Here is a 20,399-nt window from a genome sequence, read left to right on the forward strand (position 1 = left end):
TAAAAGAAATAACGATAGAAAACCCGACTTTTCTCGGGTTTGGCGCTCAAGCGTCGGCGAGTTAACCCGACTTTATTCGTGAGTGGCGTCCAATGAGTTAAGAGAGCATGGCAGCAGCAATAACAATGCGCAGCAATATACCCGATATTGTATGTCAAAACAGTCGCTTTACAATTTGTTCCTCACATTTTACCCATTCACTCACACATTCACGTCAGAGGCAACCATGCAAGGTGCCAACCTGCTCATCGGGAGCAGTTAGGGGTTAAGTGTCTTGCTCAAGGACACTTCCGACACGCTGCCCGGGAGGAGCGGGAATGGAAACGGGAACCTCCGGATTACCAGATGACTGCTCTACCTCCCGAGCCACATTACCTCCACTCTGTCTGCATCAGGTCTCTCCACTCATGGAACAGCATATTTCCCTATCAATAGTCTATGAACGCTATGCAAAGTGGGTGACATGTTGGCACAATTTGGCAATGTACAAACACAAATTGCTGTTTTTTTTTATCTTTTAGATAATGCTAAGATAGCTGTATTTTAATGCAAGAAACTTTTTGCAGTGACATTGGCATATTATCCATATAATCCTCCTTACACTCTCGCAGGATTTCAGAGAAAGATTTCTGTTTCTGTGGCAAAAACAAGCACTTTTTGTGGAGGCACTTGGTGGTAACCAAATTAAAAAGTTACCCGTAAAAACCACTCGAGTTTAGTTGAAACGGAGAGTACTCAAGTGATCGATTATTCACATCCATCCCTAATATATATATTTTTTCATTTCATGGTTGTTGACTAATTGACATTGGGTATAAACAAATACTTGCAAAATACTTGTTTTGTTTTCTTTACCATAGACTCAGTGTTTGTGGAGCGATGACCATGTCAGCCACTCTGCACGACGAACGGTTTGATTCGAAGACTCCTCAGGGAGAGCTGTTTTGCAACGTCTCAGTTCCATGTAAACTCACGCCAGACACCCCAGAAGGACTGGTACTACGACGCAGCATCCAGACGGCTCTTATAGCACTGTCGTCTTCAGACGATCGAAATCGCAAGGTCTACGAAGCAGTCGTCCTACACAGCGCTGGTGGCGAGAACAAACTTCTTTTGCGACTTTCCAAAAGATGCTGCACAGAGCTTGTGCTCGAAAGCGACAAAACATACGAAATGGAGGCGCAGTTCCAGTTGAGCCGTCTCAAGTTCTGCGAGATGCACAAAGCCGTGGATCTCCTTCCCGACACGAAAAGAGTGTTACCGGATTTTAAGACCTGCGAGGTTCCGGTAAACGCCACTCCACAATGCAAGCTGAATGAAAAGCAACAGGCAGCGACTGACTTCATCATAGGGGATTCAAGTATGAGAAAAGACGTGGCTCCCCTCCTCATCTACGGACCGTTTGGAACTGGAAAGACGTTCACTCTCGCCACCGCAGCCAGAGAACTGGCGCAGCAGCCTCAGAACAGGGTGCTCATCTGCACCCACACCAACAGGTACAGTACTTATCATGGATATGTTCAAAGATAGTTGGGGAGTGGTCAGATCGTGTCTTTGTTTGTCTGATTTGCTCGTCTCCGACAGATTTGCGTCTGTTCTGAAGGACAGAATGGTGTGTTGTGTAAAGGTGGAATTATTGGAATTGACAGATGCATCACCATCTGTTTAGCTAATAATTGTAGCAAGGATGCATTCCTCAAGTTTGTTTAGGGAGGCCGTTTGGAGATGGCTAATTGGAAATGCCAATTATGTCTTTGTACACACAATTACATTAGGTTCTAATTTCAAAACAAACAAGCAATACTTTGTGCCCGTTTGGTGATGGACAAGTCTCACCACTCAATTGTGGGCAGGTGTTCATGAAAACAAAACAATGTACTCATCATCAGTTGGCCTGGCCAATCCATTGTTTGTGTTAAAGCTCTATGTTTTGTGCCATTTGTAAAAGACGTGTCACTATTCAATGGATTTATTTGATGTCCATGTGCTAGAATTAAAGTTAAGACCTGGGCCCTATTCCCCGTACCTGGTTCAACTAAGTCGATCAAGAGTCCCATTATCCAGATTCAGTTAACCCGATGTTTGAAGCCGGGATTTTCCTGTTCCTCGAAGGTGGATTCAGTCTCGTTAACTCGAACCAGACTTGAGACCCAGGATAAGTGCGCGCGGCCGCTTCAGTTGAAAAGCCAGCACGTATCGATAGCAGAGATCCTGATTCTCTAACGGCATTGATTGATTAATTGATTTAAAACTTTATTAACATATTGCAGTACGGCTCAATCGCCTCGCCGACAAGTTAAATGCGTTATCTATAGGCTAATTTTAAGTCCCCCATTACCTCAATCAATCAGATTATATTTCTTTAAACTTGCCTGCTGGATTGAATAATCAAATGAGATCTTGCTAGCGAAAATAATTAGTTAAACTGTTATACAGAATAACGATACGGCTCTCTTACCCATTGATTGATGTATGGTCGATCTTTTACTTATCTCCACTGTGGTGTAACGGTTTCTTCTTTTGACTTTCACGCAGACGGCCCGGGTTCGAAACCTAGTCTTTTCCTTCTTTTTGCAATGTAGGAATAATTCAATTTGGTGCACGTTGAGAGCTATATAAAGAATGACATCCTCAATGCATGTAGATTTATAATATTTTAACTTAAAACTAGGCTACTTTTGCGTATAATCATTAATATTATATTCCAAAAAATTATATTGGAGACGCGGGGTTTCGAACACCGGTCGCCCGGTTGCCAGGATTGAGCACTACCGCTGCGCCACTGTGCCAGACGGGATAAAATCATTGTTTATCCATGGAGGAGAGACCCGTGTTTAGAATATTCTTTCTTTTGAATGAAGTTTTATCTCTTTATTCTCAAATGGATTAATGTGACGTCAACGGCTCATTCAATTTCTCAAATCCGTCAAACAGCGCATCTCATCAGACATTTTAATCCCAGTTACAATATCACACAAAATCCACAATCCCCGCATAGACACTTATTAAAATAACCACATGCAGCGTGTATCGCGACTCCGAGCGCCGTATATGACGTGCATTATTTTATTTAGGACAAAGTAAATCTATAGGCTCAATATGATTTATTATCAGCATTTAGTTCTATTATTATACATTTCAAAAGCCCCCTCTAGGAAAACGAAGCACAGAAACGTAATTCAGAATGGTATAATGCAGATCCTAGACTGTGAGAATCATTTCAGGAAACGAGCTGTCACTTCTTTGCGGGGGCGTGGCCATGGTTCATCCGGCTAACTTGAACTTAACCCTGCTCTCGACCAGGCTCAAACTTTTTGATCTGTTGTCATGGTGATTTAGACCAGTGATTCCCAACCTGGGGTCCGCGGACCCCCTGGGGTCCGCCAGGGGGCGCAGGGGGTCCGCCAGACCACAGATGATTTGAGGTATTTTTTTTCGATTTTTTTTTTTTCGATTTTTTTTTTTTTTCGATTTTTTTTTTATCATCAGAAGCATGAATAGTCTCTCCACTACAATAAAAAATAAAGATAAATAAATAAACATCTAGACATGATTTTTGAACGTTAACAGTAGGCTACCGGGTAGCCGCTAAAACGCGAATCAGTTGACTGTATCACTTTCTGTAGCTAGCCTAGCACGCTAGTTAACTTTCTCGGCTCGTCTGCAGTCAGCCGCCAGAGGCGAAAATCGAGCAAACTCGAGCCTGAAGCCCAGCAAGCTGAAGAGACATCAGGCGTCTAAGCACCCAGAAACCGTTGGGAAGGATCCAGACTTTTTTCGGAGGAAAGAACAGTCTCTCAAGGCGAACAAGCCTGTTGATGTTAGAGTAGCGTGGAGCAGGGGTGGCAGTGATTTACAGAAGGCTACCGAAGCCTCCTTTGAGTGTTCGCTTTTAATTGCAAAAGCAAAGAAACCGCACAATATTGGGGAGCAGCTCATCAAACCAGCCTGCATCAAAATGGTTTAGAAACTGTGCGGCCCACAGGTGGCGGATAAACTAAAATCAGTACCACTCTCGAACAATGTAGTGAAAGACCGAATTGATAAGATGTCAAGTGATTGCGAGCAGCAGCTGTCAGAAAAGCTTAGAAAGGGTCCATTTGCCATACAACTTGATGAAACTACAACTGTCGCAGACGAGGCTGTGCTCATCGTTTATGTGCAATATATTGAAAATGAGGATCTGAAGCAGGACATTCTCATGTCAGTCAACCTTACTACCACCACTCGAGGTGAGGATATTTTTACTGCAGTGGATTCTTACTTCATTCAACATAAATGCAAACCGTTCACCATTAGGGCCTGATTTGAGAGGATGAATACAGGATTTGAATATTGGCCAACATTTTGAAATACATATGGTGCAAGATTAGATTTGTTGATTGAAGGCACAAGTCAAAGAAGCATAGTGGGTCTAATTATGATGCATATGCCTGTGTATAAGCAGTTTGTTATTAAAATGACAAAAAAAAGGTATTAAACCCAGCTAGGACAGATTCTCTCTGCTACTGATTGGAATTTCCTGTCTCATATTTAGTTTAATTTGTTGCATTGATTTGTTCCATAAATGCAAACCGTTCACCATTAGGGACTGATTTGAGAGGATGAATACAGGATTTGAATATTGGCCAAACATTTTGAAATGCATATGGTGCAAGATGAGATTTGTTGATTGAAGGCACAAGTTAAAGAAGCATAGTGGGTCTAATTGTGATGCATATGCCTGTGTATAAGCAGTTTGTTATTAAAATGACAAAAAAAAGGTATTAAACCCAGCTAGGACAGATTCTCTCTGCTACTGATTGGAATTTCCTGTCTCATATTTAGTTTAATTTGTTGCATTGATTTGTTCCATAAATGCAAACCGTTCACCATTAGGGCCTGATTTGAGAGGATGAATACAGCATTTGAATATTGGCCAAACATTTTGAAATGCATATGGTGCAAGATGAGATTTGTTGATTGAAGGCACAAGTCAAAGAAGCATAGTGGGTCTAATTGTGATGCATATGCCTGTGTATAAGCAGTTTGTTATTAAAATGAAAAAAAAAAAAGTATTTTATGGTATCTTATTAGGAGGGGGTCCGCGAATTTCATCAGAGATGTTTGGGGGTGCCTGGGGGGAAAAAGGTTGGGAACCACTGATTTAGACAATCGCGCGTCGGGGAATGGGAAGGTCCGGCTTAAGTCAGGCTTGACCGAAAGTTATCCGGCTAACTCAGTTATCCAGGTACGGGGAACGGGGCCCTGCTATATTTCAAAGTTTTACTCATTCTCAGTGCTTATTCAAATCCTCTCTGGTCCATGTGTTAGGTTGCACTGTCAAGGTCAAGGTCACCTTTATTTATATAGCACATTTAAAATCAACCAAGGTTGCACCAAAGTGCTTTACAGTCAAATACTAAATACTAAAGAGAAATTCACAAGTCAATGCAATACAATAAATACACGAAATAGTCACAACAGGACAAGGGATGTATGGCTTAGCAAGCCTCAAAAAGCCAATGAAAACAAGTGAGTTTTCAGCCGCAACTTAAAAATCTCTAGGGTCTTGGCAGACCGCATTTGTAGTGGCAGACTATTCCACAACTTGGGGGCAGCCACCACAAAAGCTTGGTCGCCTTTAATCTTTAGCCTTGGGGCATCTAAAAGTACCTCATTCCATGACCTCAGTGTTCTAACTGGGGTCCACCGAAGAACATTTAGGCTGCAGTACTTGTCGTATACCGACAGCTAATTCTTGTTTTGTTGATTACATTTGTTTCCTTTTCAGTTCTGCAGACCTATATGTCAAAGATCACTTCCATCCATTCATCAAGCTTGGACATCTTGGAATAAGGCCACTAAGAATCATGGCAAACAATAAAGGGAGTTTGTCTGCCACAGACGAGATCACCCTGAATTATTGCCTCCTTTCAAAAAACAGAGAGTATTTTCTACCTCCTACAAAAGCCGCCCTCGATCGCCACAGGATAATCATAACGACCACTGCGATGGCGAGACACTTGCATCACCTAAAGCTCCCTACTGGCTACTTCACCCACATTCTAATCGACGAAGCCTCCCAGATGCTGGAATGCGAAGCCCTGATGCCCCTCGGTCTAGCCGGGCCAAACACCAGAGTCGTTCTCGCCGGAGACCACATGCAGATGGGACCCAAGCTCTTCTCTGTTGAGGACGACCAGCGTGCCGATCGCACTCTCCTGAATCGACTGTTCCACTACTATCTTGCCCAAAAGAGTGATGCAGCCCTGAAGAGCAAAATAATTTTCAACAGGAACTACCGCTCTGTGAAAGAAATAGTGGACTTTGTTTCCACGCACTTTTACGTCGGCAAGACTGATGTCATCAAGGCTGTCGGGAAAGTTCCAGCTCATCCAAGAGACCACCCCCTGAAGTTCCATCACGTTAGGGGAGAATGTCACCTGGACTCAGTCTCTATGTCGTGGTTTAATAGTGCAGAGGTTGCCAAAGTGGTCGAAGTAGTGCAAGATATTCTCCAAAACTGGCCATCCCTTTGGGGAAGGAAGGACCAAGGCTCCATCTGTGTTCTGTCAGAAGGAGTGCAGGTAAATACAATTAGACACATTTTATTTTACTCCAGTTATCATTACAATGATTCCAAGTAATAATTATTATACCGGTAATAAATTGATATAAAATGTTTGAAGGTAAACCACGATTGGTCATACAGTAGTTGTGTTTAGTTATGATGGCACTGCTAGGCCAACAATACCACTTAGCCTAGCCGCCAGAAGTGCACGCCTGCTGCTGACTGGGATAAAAGCATCAGCTAAATGACTAAATGTACAGTAAATGTAAACCCAGCTGATCTTTACAAAGTGCTCAATGATATTCTCACAGGTTCGGCAGATCAGGAAAGAGCTTCGGAAAAGAGCCCTTGGTCAAGTCAAAGTTGAGAATATTGCAAATGTGCAAGGTAATTTTTATTCAACTTTATCAATGCCTCACTTTTATTTGATTGTAAATGCAATGTAATGTAATTTGCACAGTCTAAGGTATCGTCCACTTCAGTCTATGCAAAATGTCCAATTGTCTTAAAGGTGCTATAGATACATTTTATGTCAAGTAATCATAATAATATTTTTAATAATACATCAACAGAGTTTTTAGAAAGGTGTGGAATAAAAGTATTGCTTTTCCCCAAAGAATTATTATCATTTAAAACATTTTGGCAGGTCCAAAATGAATGTTGTTGTTTACATGTTGCGTGTATGTATCCCCTCCCTACTTCCCATTTTCCCACATGGAATGTACCCGATTGGATAAATTGACATGCTGGTGCTCTAGGGCGACATCTAGTGGCTGAATGTTATCTATAGCACCTTTAACAAAGCAAATATATTGATACTGGCATTATTTCAATTGTCTTATTTTTAAAATAATTATTGCTTTGTCCACAGGCAAACAGTTCAGGGCAGTGATAATGACAGGTGTTCATACACGGGAAAGCCTAAAATCCTCGTACTCACCTGGTCTTGAGTTCTTCAATGATGCACGTGTGTTAAACACAGCCATGACCAGGGCTCAGTCCCAGGTGGTTGTCATTGGAGACGGTGCGGCCCTCTGCTACTTTGGCAAGTGCTCAAGAATCTGGAAGAGCTACATCGACTACTGCATCAGCAAAGAAAGTGTTGAACCAGAACATCTAACTGAAGAGTTCCTTGAAAATGATATTAAGGAAATGTCAAAGTTCCACAAGTCTGAAGCCCAAAATGTGACCATTTACACAGATGCAATCCTTCAACAGTTGAAAAAGGAATATGGCCAGTTGGAATTGGAATATGGCTCAAATGAAGACACTTCGGACTTTGAGCCCCCAAAGGAGACATCATACAATACCAGTGTCACTCAAGTAGAGAAAGGTAACCTTTTGGAGTCCAGTAAAAGTCATCCAAATATGTACAAGCAAGGACAGTTGGACAAGGAGACACTCGACACAGGTTATGTCACACCACTCGACAACCCCATGAGCCAGAAAGGAAGGGGAAACTTCTCTCGCAATAAAACGGTGGGAGAAACATCTCACTATGACGCCATTACACACAGGGAGTCTGTAGGCGTTACCAAGCAAGCAGAATCATCCCAGGTCTTTGTGTGCACAATGGAGGAGGAGAACCATTCCAAACCAAGAGGGACGTTTAAGGGGAACTTTCTTAGAAAGCTGATGATACCCATCACTAAAAACTCCCCAAAAATATGCACTTTGGTCAGCAAGAAAACTCGCAATTTCATTCCAATATGGGAGAATATTGACAGATGGTGGAGGATTGCAAGACTTGAACACAATGATGGAGAGCTTAGACGGAAGCATGCGTTTGTGGTGCAAGTGATTCGCTGGGACGAAGGGTGTTCATTTCCATTGGGAAATGTTATAGACATTCTTCCAATTACGAGATCTTTAGATGATGGACTGAGGATTTTGGACGAGGAATTCAAAGTTGAACCCGTCGCAGATGTTGATCTTTTGGACGAGGAATTCAAAGTTGAACCCGTCGCAGATGTTGATCTTTCCTGGACAGAGACTGATAATGAGCACCGGGTGAACTTGAGACAGTTAATCACCTTCACTATTGATCCATGCACAGCCAAGTACCTAGACGATGCCATTAGCGTCAAGGATGATGGAGAACAATATGAGGTCGGTGTCCATATTGCAGATGTGGCAAGCTTTGTGAATCGTGATGATGCACTAGATGCTGATGCAAAAAAACGTGGCGCTACATATTACCGTGGACAGAAAGAACCCTTGTCCATGTTCCCGCCACGGTGCATGAATCACTGGAGTCTTTTGGAAGGCAAGGATCGGCAGGTGGTTTCATTGATGGTGACCGTCAAAAAGGGAACGGACGAGATTATTGGCAAGCCAACATTTCAGCTGTCTCACATCAAATCCGATAGAAAACTGTCTTATGAAGAGGCAGAAGGCATCATCTGCAAAATATCTAGTGAGGAACCAAGGTTTGATCCCGTAGAAGACTGTGTCATGTTGGCTTATCGTTTTGCAAAAGCCCATAGAAAGGCCAGGCTGGGGGCAGACTGGGCTTATTCTCAACCTGATGAAGGGCGAGTCCCAGGGAGCAGAAAATCCCACCTGATGATCGAGGAGCTTAATGTATTGTTCAATGCATACGTGTCTAAATATCTTATCAGAGCAAAAGAAACCATGGACTGCACACCTATCAGATGTCAAGCAGCGCCGGATCCCCATGAGGTTGGACAATTAAAGGAGAAGCATGGAGAACTCATGCCTTTGTCTTTCCATGTGAGGCACAGAATCGACTGTAACAAACAAGACGAAGACGAACACGATGAAGAGGGACAAGATGAAGACGAACAAGATGAAGACAAACAAGATGAAGATGAACAAGACGAACACAAACAAGATGAAGACGAACATGATGAAGACGAACAAGATGAAGACGAACAAGATGAAGACAAACAAGATGAAGACGAACAAGACGAAGATGAACAAGACGAAGATGAACAAGATGAAGACAAACAAGATGAAGACAAACAAGACGAAGATGAACAAGATGAAGAGGAACAAGATGAAGACGAACAAGATGAAGACAAACAAGATGAAGACAAACAAGACGAAGACGAACAAGATGAAGACAAACAAGATGAAGACAAACAAGACGAAGAGGAACAAGATGAAGATGAACGAGACCCTAACAATAGAAGTTTCTATGTGTTAACGAAGGTTTGGAATGACATCCAGTCAGCGGCCAGAGAGGGCACAGACATAGATAAAATAGTTGACCTCATTGCCACAGATGACATCCACCCCCAGCTTCTACCGGTGGTATCTCAGTTCAGGAAGTGTTATGGTAAGGTTTATTCCATCCGTTCCAACTCGTGCCTCAATGCAAGTGTTGGGCACAGTTATCTGAAACTAGAGTCTTACACACAGGCGTCCTCACCTCTACGACGATACAGTGATGTGGTGCTGCAGAGGCTGTTGCACACATTCATAAGGGGCACTCAAGTGCCATACTCTAGAGAAGAGATCGACATGTTGTGTCCACAAGCTGAAGAAGCCATCAAGACTGCAAAAGAGTACAAACAAAGGGTGGAGATGATCTCCTTTGCAATTAACACGAGGAAACAAAGCACCCCCAAGCTTGCGTTCATCGTCAATGCAGACCCGGAGAGAGAGAGTTTCAGGGTGTCATTCCCTTTCGACAAGCACATTTTCCCTGACAGTTTACCTGTCATGTACAGAGATTTACAGCTGAAGGGTCAGCCACACTACGACCCGGAAGAAAACCACATGACTCTGAAGTGGAGAAAACGGATCTACTCGATCGTCACGACGCAAATCTGCTTGGAGGTGAAAAGGCTTAAAAACTCAAGTCCCTGCACTGAGCTTCCACTGACGACATGGAATGCCATCGTCAGAGCAATTGACAAAGAATACTGGAACAAAGCTCTGTTCCTCATAACAAGCGCTGAGACTAAGCGATCGGGCAAAGTCGAAAGTGACTCGGAAAGTGACTTAGAAAGTGACTTAGAAAATGAGCACTATGTCGACCTCACTGTCAATCTGAAGTCCGGCGACACCCTTCAGGTCCAAATGACATCAGAAATAAAACAATGTTATTGGACGCCCACCGTTCAGTTGGTATGCATCAATCCGAAGTTTGAGGTTTGCGTGGATCACGCCCACAACCCCATCGAGTGTTTCTCCCGATTTGCAAATCATTCGTCCAGGTCTCGGTACGACGACACGAGTGAGTATAGAGACATCTGGAAACCACTGTGCGAGATGGAGTCTGCCTCCAGTGCAGTGGATGAAAGTGATAGCATCATCATCGAAGACCTGGTGATCAACTTCAGTCTAGAAGACCGGGATCGGAAGCTAAAAGGTAGCTTTTATCTGCCCCTCACGTATATCAAAGACTGGGCCATCGAATGCAACCTTGCAAAGTGCCTACTGTGCATACGCAAAAGAGGTCTGAAGGGGATTTCAACTCTTGACCATTCCGTCGAGGTGGACCCGATCGATTTCACGTGGGTGGCCCATGGTGTCACGTGCAACGTGGAAGAACCAAAGAAGTCGTCGCCGAATCAAGCCAAGAAAGTAGTGTTCTATGTCAATCACTTGCCAATGGAGCCCATTCCACAGATCTTTGAGAATGACACACGGTTCACAGTTGAGCTCATCCCAAAGCTTCTACCAGACGTGTAAGTGATGAGGTTGTTAATATTTTATCAAGATAATATGGTATACAATAACACAAGTTGGCTATCAATAAAGCTATTTACCTTCCTCCAAATTAAAATGAAAATGTTTGAAATTTTCTAGACGTAAAGAAAACGCTGTCATCAACATTGTGTCTGCAAATGAACTTGTCCAGAAAATTGCTCTTGGACAACATATTCCAAAAGCAGGTGAGCTCATTTGTCAATAATTCACAATAGTCATCAGTTGTATAGTTTTAAGCAGCAGTATCCACTCAAGAACCTGACAAAGCTAAAAATGTATTGCTTGCTCCTCAGTTTTAAATGACTTAACAACCTGATCTCACTTAAAATGTAAATGTAAGGGCGGCTGGGTAGCGCAGTGGAGAATGCACTCGCCTACCACTGCAGAGACTCTGGGATCGAATCCAGCTGTCAGCGGTACCTCCGGCTTGGTCAGTCGTCCCTACTAACACAATTGGCAGTGTTAGCAGGTGGGAAGCCGGCGGGGTATGTGTCCTGGTCGTTGTAAACTGTGGTTCCTACTGGTCAGTCGGGGCGCCTGTTCAGCAGGGAGGGGATTGGGGGGGAATAGCATGAACCTCTGCACGCGTTACATTCCCCCAGTGAGAGTCCTCCCTGTCAGGTGAAAAGAAGCGGCTGGCTGACTCCACATGTATCGGAGGAGGCATGTGGTAGTTCTACACCATCCCTAGGCTGACAGTGGGTGTGCAATCAAAGTGAGCTCTCAAAGAGCACCTCGGCTGGCTACGGGAGGCTGCAACTCGAAACTGGCCCCCGTATGTCCAACCCCCCTCCAAATGTATACAGTTTCCTCCCCCTCGTATGTATATTTTCTGTTAGGATCTCTGTTTAACAGTACTGTATATTTGCATATCTTGTATGTCACAAATGTAACAGTACTATACCTGTATGTCATGTACCCCCCTGAAATAAATTAATCCGTTATCATGAGAAAACGGACTTCGTTTTCTCGAGATAACGACGAGATAAATTAATCCGTTACCACGAGAAAACGGACTTCGTTATCTCGAGATAACGAGATAATAAGTCGTTATCACGAGAAAACAGACTTTGTTATCTCGAGATCTCGAGAAAATTATCCCGTTATCACGAGAAAACTAATTAAATTAATTCGTTATCACGGGAAAACGGAGTAAATAAAATGCATGAAGGTTCTAGCCATAAGTAATATATTATTTATGTATTGAAGATGTAACATGTGTATATACAGTACTACAAATAAGTACATAATTACATATTGTAAACAAAAATTTACACCGCTCTAATATTTCATATATTTTAAGCATTCGCAAGTGTGGCAGTCTCCCCATTGACTTACAGCGATGGCGTTCTACCCAGAAGGTAAACAGCGACCCCTGGCGCTGAATGAGTTAAGGATCAAATCATAACCTTAACCCTAACATTATGTCTTAACCATAACCGTTAAGCAAATGTTAAAACTAACCTTAACTCTAACTATAATCATAGTTAGATAGTGGTGAGACCACTCGCCCGCGACTGCAATGGTTGTTGGTTCAACTCCTGGTTGGAGCGTTTGTTTTGGACTTTTGCAGATACAATACGTAAATATATTACTTATGGCTATAACATAATGTACATTAAGAATTTTTTTCATGTGGTTAATTAGTAGTTTATTTACATTTTATGATGAGACCGTATTGGACTTAACACATTCAGCGCCAATCACGAGTATACTCGTTATTGGCCGACAAGCGCTGAGCGCCAATAACGAGTAAACTCGTTTTTAGATCCGTTGATCTTTTTCCTCTGATCCCCATTCTAAATCCACATCTGGATCATTCTAGCCGTCCCTGGCTCGTTTGTATACATTGGAATTGCAATGCTGATCGAATATCACCAGGTGACAGTATCATCTGTGTCTGTGATGAATTTAAAATGGGGGACCCTGATGTAAACAAGACGAAAGTCTTTCTCTGGTCTGCATCCCCTTAACAATTGTGTGTATTGAGCTGTACTGTATTGTACCCATTCTGCAATCTGTTAATAAAATGTTCAATCAATCAATCAATCTGAACTGGAATTGCCTTTTTATTTTTTTTTGGTAAGGGCTCCTCCTCCTGCTTGAACAGAGATTCACATAGATCGCCTCGAAATTCCGTTGCCTAAGCGTATTTTACCATCGAAACGTGTATAGACATATACACTGGTAATTGCAATGGCGATGTGATCACTTGGAATGATTATTTTTGTAATACTTTCTGGCTAAGGTAGGGTATATTCTATGTCTATTTTACCGAACCTGAAACGTGTTTTTCTAACGATCACAGTTCTGTGTGTTTTACCGGACGTAAAACATGTTTGGCAAACCACGATCACAGTTTTGAGTTAAAACGACCCCCCCCCCCCCCCCCCCCTCCCCTTGATGATTTTGTGAAGGTACATACCGTAATTCCTCTAATAGTAACCGGGTCTCAAATACAAGCCGGGTCTCTATTAATGGCCGGGTGCGCTCTTGAGCTAAGCAATTATAAGCCGGCCTCCTAATACAAGCCGGGTTACTAATATACTAAGCTGCATACTGAGCTAGTTACTTGATTACACTTTGAAAACGTTGAAATGACCAGTGACCACCTGTAATTGCACTGTTTACTATTTCATACAGTACTTGGTTTCAATAAATGAACCCAGTACATTTTACTGGGTTCAAACTGACACAAAATGTTGATTTATTCATTATGATCCGTTTGAAAATTTGAAATATAGGCCTCCCTCTTATACAGGCCTCCTCCTAATACAAGCCTGGTACCCGCTACAGTTGAAACAAATACAAGCCGGGGTTACTATTAGAGGAATTACGGTATGTACATGTTATATACCTTTTGATTTAGGAGTATTTGGGGTTTCAGGGAATCAACCAGAACGATTCGGGCTTATTGCACATAACGCGTTTTATCTCGCAATCTATGGAAAAAGACTGGATTATCTTGGAAATGCGCGATGTTTAGCGTGTAATAAACTACAAACTACAGTGTGTAGAAACAAACAATTTTTTCCGTGTTGGACTACAAGTAGTGTCTGTCAAATGAGCCACACCATTGTCTCCACCGCTATAATACAGAACACACACACAGCGTGTTAAGGTGAAAGTGTTAAGGTGCTATAAATAAGAATTTGATGTAGAGTAATCTATTAGAAAGGTGCAGAATAAAAGTATTGCTTTTCCCCCCTAAAAACATTGATTAATAAATGTATCATTTAAAAAAAAAATTGCAGGTCCAAAATGAATGTTGTTTTTTGAATTGTGTATTTATCCCCTCCCTACTTCCCATCTCCCCACGTGGAATGCACCTGATTGGATAAATGACACACTGATGCTCTAGTGCAGGGGTCTCAAACTCAATTTACCTGCGGGCCGCTGGAGGTAGAGTCTGGGTGATATTCCACAAAAAAAGGGTTTCAAGTATTCCAAAAAAAGTACAACTGATCCAATCTTCACAATCTTTAGCAATAACATTTCAGAACATGAACAGTTCTTCAGAACATAGGCTTCTCAGTGGTTTCAGTGGACTCATCCACATGCAGCTATGGAAATGCACTGTGCATTTTTTTATTCTATCACAAAGCTGTTTAATCAAGTCACCAGCCAATATTTCAGTTATTCTGGTTGCTGTGCGATCTGAGGGGGATTTGCTTTTGTTTGCCTTCAAACATGGTCTCCATCACTTCAGTCATACATTATTTTATTATGTATTCATCAGAGAGAGAGAATGGCTTCTTGTGTTTAGCCAACACCCATGCCACTGAGTGAGGACTTGGTTGCTTTTTTTCGTTGTGACATAGATTTAACAATAATTCTGCTTGCAGCTTGATGATTTCATTCCATTTATTTTTGTGGTTCTTAGCACTGAATTTTGAGGAAAGGTTGCATACAAATAACTGTTTTGTTTCGTAATGGCGTTTCAAATTGCCACTCTTCACAAGAGCTACTGTTTCTTGGCATATTAGTCACATTGGTTTGGTGCTGGGACTCAGGATGAACGCATATTTTTCAGTCCATTCACCTTTGAATTGCAGTCAACTTTTCTTTTACTGCCCATCTTTGAACATGCCATATTTTTCTGCTGGCTGCCTGCTGGCGAAACTAGGCTACTAGCTACATTTATCTCACGGAGATAAAACTGGGAACGAGGCTACTGTAGATGCGCTGTCAACTCTCTGCTCTGACTCGGACTGAAAGAGACAACACGCATTCCGTGAAGAGCCGTCCTACTCAGCTCTGATTCGCAGACTGTGGGTGGGGGGAAAAACGCTAACGGGACGCTGAATGTGATTGGACCAGAGCAGAGTACACAGACACAGACAGGAGCAGTGCAGCCGGACATGCAGAGCACTGCTTGCAGAGGAGATAGCGAGGATGCATTTGCTTTCCACTTTACTTGGTATCACTCTGGAATCACGTTTCAACCAAGTCACTAATATAACGTTGCTGTCATGAGCCTGCGCTATGGTAGCCTACAAGTGATAAAATAAATAAAACTTCCAACTCGCGCAACGACTCGGCAAAAAGTTGCATGTGGGCCGCACTAACACTAAACTTTGATGTCAAGTAGGGGGCCGCAAAATATCATCCAGCGGGCCGCAATTGGGCCGCGAGTTTGAGACCCCTGCTCTAGGTCGACATGTAGGTATCTATAGCACCTTTTAAGATTCAATCAAAAACGCTATCTACCTCTGGTGTGCTCTGGGATTACTATAATCTTGGACTCTGATATTATTTTAAACATATTAGAAATAGGAGATTACATTGTTATTTTAACTTGTCAAGAAACCAATTCCTAATCAGTTTAAATGTAGAATCTATAATGCTATAACAGCGACCTCAAGGAAAATAAGCCCTGCTTGGTATTGCACTGGTTTATATTCTAGTTCTAGGTATACAGTAGATGTGTGGGTTGCATTTCAGTGGGTAGAGGGGGTAGAGTGCTACTGCTGGCCACACCTCAGGCTCTACCAAGACAGGTCTGGAGACATTCACAGTATAATAAGTTACTAAACTTCAACCCACACATCAGACCAAAACATACGCTTACTGTCTTTCCAAGAGTCAGACAAGAAGATAGATACAATTTCCTCTCTGTGTGTTCAGTAGAAAGCTACCCGGCTGCAAGCTAGCCTAGCTCAGCACAAATTAATGGAAGCAGATACCCTCTCCTTGTCCGACTCTGGAGAACACAGTAAGCGCATTTCCCATGACGTTGGTGTGTTCCTTTAACGACATTACACGTTTGTATGTTTTACAACAGAAAAATGTGTGGTGCTGCGGGGGCAGCTGGTGAGGGAGGAGCCACCGAAGGGAATCCCGAAGCTGAACAAGACTCAGTTTAAAGCTGTGGAGAAAGCCCTGAATAACAACTTCACACTGATACAAGGACCACCTGGTGAGAACTAGAACCACAAGAACTACTTGCATACTTGCGACAGTGGCTCAGGAGGTAGAGCGGTCGTCTGGTAATCAGAAGGTTCCCGGTTCGAAGTGTCTTTGAGCAAGTGTCCTCAGCAATCCCTCCTTCCTACTCAAACAATAGCAGAAATTTTCATGAGACACAGATCCCAAATCCAAGATGGCACCCTGAGGGTTAGGAACACCCCTAACCACACCCATACCTGGGCCTTAAAGGTTAAGTGACCCATATATCTTGACATTGACCATCATACTGACTATCATACAACATATTGGGCCCACACTTCAGTTATCAACACATTTCATATTCTTCTTGGTGAACATCTGTTACAACTGTGCAAAACAACAATAGACAATCGACAGACAATCAAACAATATAAGAAGGTCCTACAGATGTAGCCCTTAGGACGGTCTGCACTGCCGGGTGGTTCCCGGTGTGTGCCATATTAACGGTATCAACCAGTAGGGGCACTTGTGTTGCACCAGGTTACTTTCACCAGGTTATTTTACAGGGGAGGGGAGGGGGGGGGGGACGTGCCATATTCTCAGCTTGAATACACAGACGGAAATAAATAATAATAATGACAACAGACAAAGGATAAGATCTAATTGTTCTATTCATGCGAATATTTTAAGCATTTTTTTCTTAGGTAAATAACCTCTCAAGCACTCATTGCTTTTTTCACGCACACTCATTTGTCTGTTACATCAGTAGTGCCGAATTTTTCCGCTTGATATAATTAATCAAAAATGTCCAATCTAACGAATTTCATTTGCTCATAATAGCCTACTTCTGAATAACAGTACATGGACAAACAATTATGTTCCATGATTTTATTAAAACTCATAATAACACAAACTGCCTATAAATGGTTATCGAGCTGCGAGCCTCTCTAGTATGCAGTGCGAATCAGATCGAGTCAGTTTTCTCACATTGTATATTACAATAAAGCAGGTTGAATTAAAAAAAAAATCTATTCATCTTACATACATGTTTTAACCTCTTAAAATTTCGACGGACCGCCCCACGTCACTGCAACATTTTTTGCTGTCCTGTCGCCATCACGCTTGCAGCTGCTTGCTTGTATTTGCATTTAAATTCAACATTGCAGAGGGGGATGGGGAGATCAAAACCTTGTAGGCTTTCGACCCTGCTACGTGCATGGCACCCTGCTGATGATTATGCAGCGTGAATATTCATGATGCTTATTGACTTTCCGACCTTGGATTTGGATTTACGAATTCTGAAAGGCAGTGTTCTTTTGGGAGAAATCATGGCGATTGCTATAATAACGTCGATTCTACAGACATCATTGGAATTAAATAATTATAATGATAATAAAATAAATACAACAATATTTGTATCATAAATAATTACGTTTTACATGTATGTGTGTGTGTGCGTGCGTGCGTGCGTTGTGTATGGAACGAGACTACGATAGTCCTCCCTGGATTTCTCAATGCATGGAGAGGTGCTCTTAAATAGCAGGTGATAGCATTTACATACAGAAACCAGCTCCTTGAACAATAGCTCCTTGTGTGTTCACCCCTAACCCCCACGCCCCCCACTGGACTTCGCTGTCATCATGGATTCTCTTATAGAATAGACAGACAGCTGTTAAATGTGTTGCGACCAGAGTCGGCATCAGAAACAATCTAATGGGAAGGCTCACAGCAGGGGGGCATACATTCCCATTCAAGAACTCAAACAGTGACATAAAATATAGGCTTCAGAAAACGAATTTCCCGCAAACTAACACACAAAACACACTAACCTCCAATCTCAAAACATGAGTGCACGTAAAACAGTCTCTCTCTCTCTCACAGTCTCTCTTTCTCTCACACAAACACGCATGAGCACGCACCGGCGAAACCACACACTGAGCACCGTGTGCTTCAGAGCATCGGTGAAAGCACAAGTGACAAGCCTATACTATTTAAGTAGGTACAGTACAATTATCACCATTGCCATCAATAAATATATGATCACAGTCCATGCAGCCAGGTTTCCAATAGCGTCTACACAAACACGCACGCCCCGATCTCACTTGCGACGTTCATTTGGAAGAAATAAATAATAATAATAATGACACACATTTTTATGAATTCCATATCAAACTCATAATAACACAAACAAATCAATCTGTTTATTAATGTTTCATGAGTTGCACACAAAGCAGGCTTTCAGAATATTTCAAGATTTTGCGCCTCCTGGTGGCATATAAGAAAACAGCAATCAATGTCAAAATGAACCCTGTCGGCACCGCGGTAGTATAGACAGTCCTAATGGCTGTAACTGTATCATATAAAATCAATCAATCAATGGAATAGAGAACACACTCATAAAGTAGCATATAGTATTTAAAAAAAATACGCCTCAGAATAAAGTGACAAATTCTAAAATATCCAGTGTTTAAAAAAAGGTTTCAGAGTTCTAATGGCTTGGGGACAAAAAGCGGTTGCACTGTTTTTCCAAAGAACTATGCTTTTAAACCTCAACGCTTCGCGTATATCATTACAATTCGTTGAACACTTTTTCACACCTGTTTGATAGGGACGGGAAAGACCGTCGTGGGAGCATACATTGTGTACTGGTTCCTCAAGCTGAACTCCAAGACCAACAGGAAGTGGGTCGCCAAGAAAGACGAGGCCAAGAAGGAAGTGGTTCTTTACTGTGGGCCATCCAACAAGTCTGTCGACGTTGTCGCAGGCAAGTTACTTTGTGTGTCCATTGAAAAATGCCTGTCATATTGTATTTTATATAAGGAACACGCCAGCATTATTGGAAATGTACTCACTGTCTTCTCCAGAATCAGACAAAATCTCCACTTCCATTCAGTTGTGCTAAGCTAAGCTAGCTTGCAGCCGGATAGCTTTCTACTGAATGTACACAGTGTTAGAAAACTGTGTTTTTGGCCTTTATCAGCCTTCATCTGCCCTTCCGTGAAGTCTCTGTGTTGTGTTTTAGTTGTTGATGTTGAGGCAATCGTTCGGTGGAATTCTGTCCTCCCACGCACTGGCTGTCACACTGTCCGTCCGTCCCCCTCCCCCACCCCTTAATGCATCCGGACAAAAGAATGTACTGGAAACGTCGTCTCTTTATCAGAAGGATGTTTATTTCCATAAACATAGCATCTCATACAAAAGGAAAGTCTTTGGTATAAGAAACAAGATTAATAGATTCTATCTCTGTCGATCGATTTGGTGGTTCTGCTGCCTGTCCTGTTAGCCGAAGCCTGTCTGTTAGCTCTCTCTCTACCGCGTGGTCTTTCCCCTCCCCCTCCCAGCCCTCGTTCAGAGAGCTGGGAGCTCAGCTGCTCGGTGTGGTCCGTCTCGCTGTCAAAACTCTTCTGGCTCTAACGGAAGACTAACAGCTATAAAGTCTCAAAGTCTCTCTCTCTCACAATGTTTCTCTTCGCTCCCACGTTGCCCTGGCCACCCCGTCACCCCTAGCAACGTCCGTCAACGGCTTCTGACCCATATATACACATATTATTACTAGCCTGTTACCTGTTACCTATCCACTTCGTGCCTAGTGGCACATACAGCCTTCACAGAGCGTTTCCACTTCTCCCGGTCAGCTGCCGTTGTTCTTGCTTCAGGCCATGAGCTCCACCCTTCCTCTTTTCTTTCTTTCTCTACTGTGCGTCTCCAGGTAGTCTTTGGTCTTCCTTTCTTTTCCCTTCTGGTGCCCAAGTCATTGCTATGTTGCAGTCGTTGTGGT

At 42.6% G+C, this 20,399-nt stretch overlaps 1 protein-coding gene across 1 annotated transcript in view; it reads left to right on the plus strand.

Moving 5' to 3' along the window:
* Window positions 1–20,399, plus strand: part of LOC311231219 (3'-5' exoribonuclease HELZ2-like) — a 99,168-nt gene that overhangs the window by 41,370 nt on the left and 37,399 nt on the right. The window contains exons 6-12 of the mRNA XM_084317762.1: window positions 861–1,496; window positions 5,774–6,569; window positions 6,865–6,940; window positions 7,425–11,211; window positions 11,333–11,418; window positions 16,518–16,652; window positions 19,230–19,385. Of these exons, the coding sequence (XP_084173888.1) occupies window positions 861–1,496; window positions 5,774–6,569; window positions 6,865–6,940; window positions 7,425–11,211; window positions 11,333–11,418; window positions 16,518–16,652; window positions 19,230–19,385 (5,672 nt within the window). The remainder of the gene's footprint in view (window positions 1–860; window positions 1,497–5,773; window positions 6,570–6,864; window positions 6,941–7,424; window positions 11,212–11,332; window positions 11,419–16,517; window positions 16,653–19,229; window positions 19,386–20,399) is intronic.

This window comes from Notolepis coatsorum (genome assembly GCF_963971535.1).
Source record: "Notolepis coatsorum genome assembly, chromosome: 6".
Taxonomy (NCBI): domain Eukaryota; kingdom Metazoa; phylum Chordata; class Actinopteri; order Aulopiformes; family Paralepididae; genus Notolepis; species Notolepis coatsorum.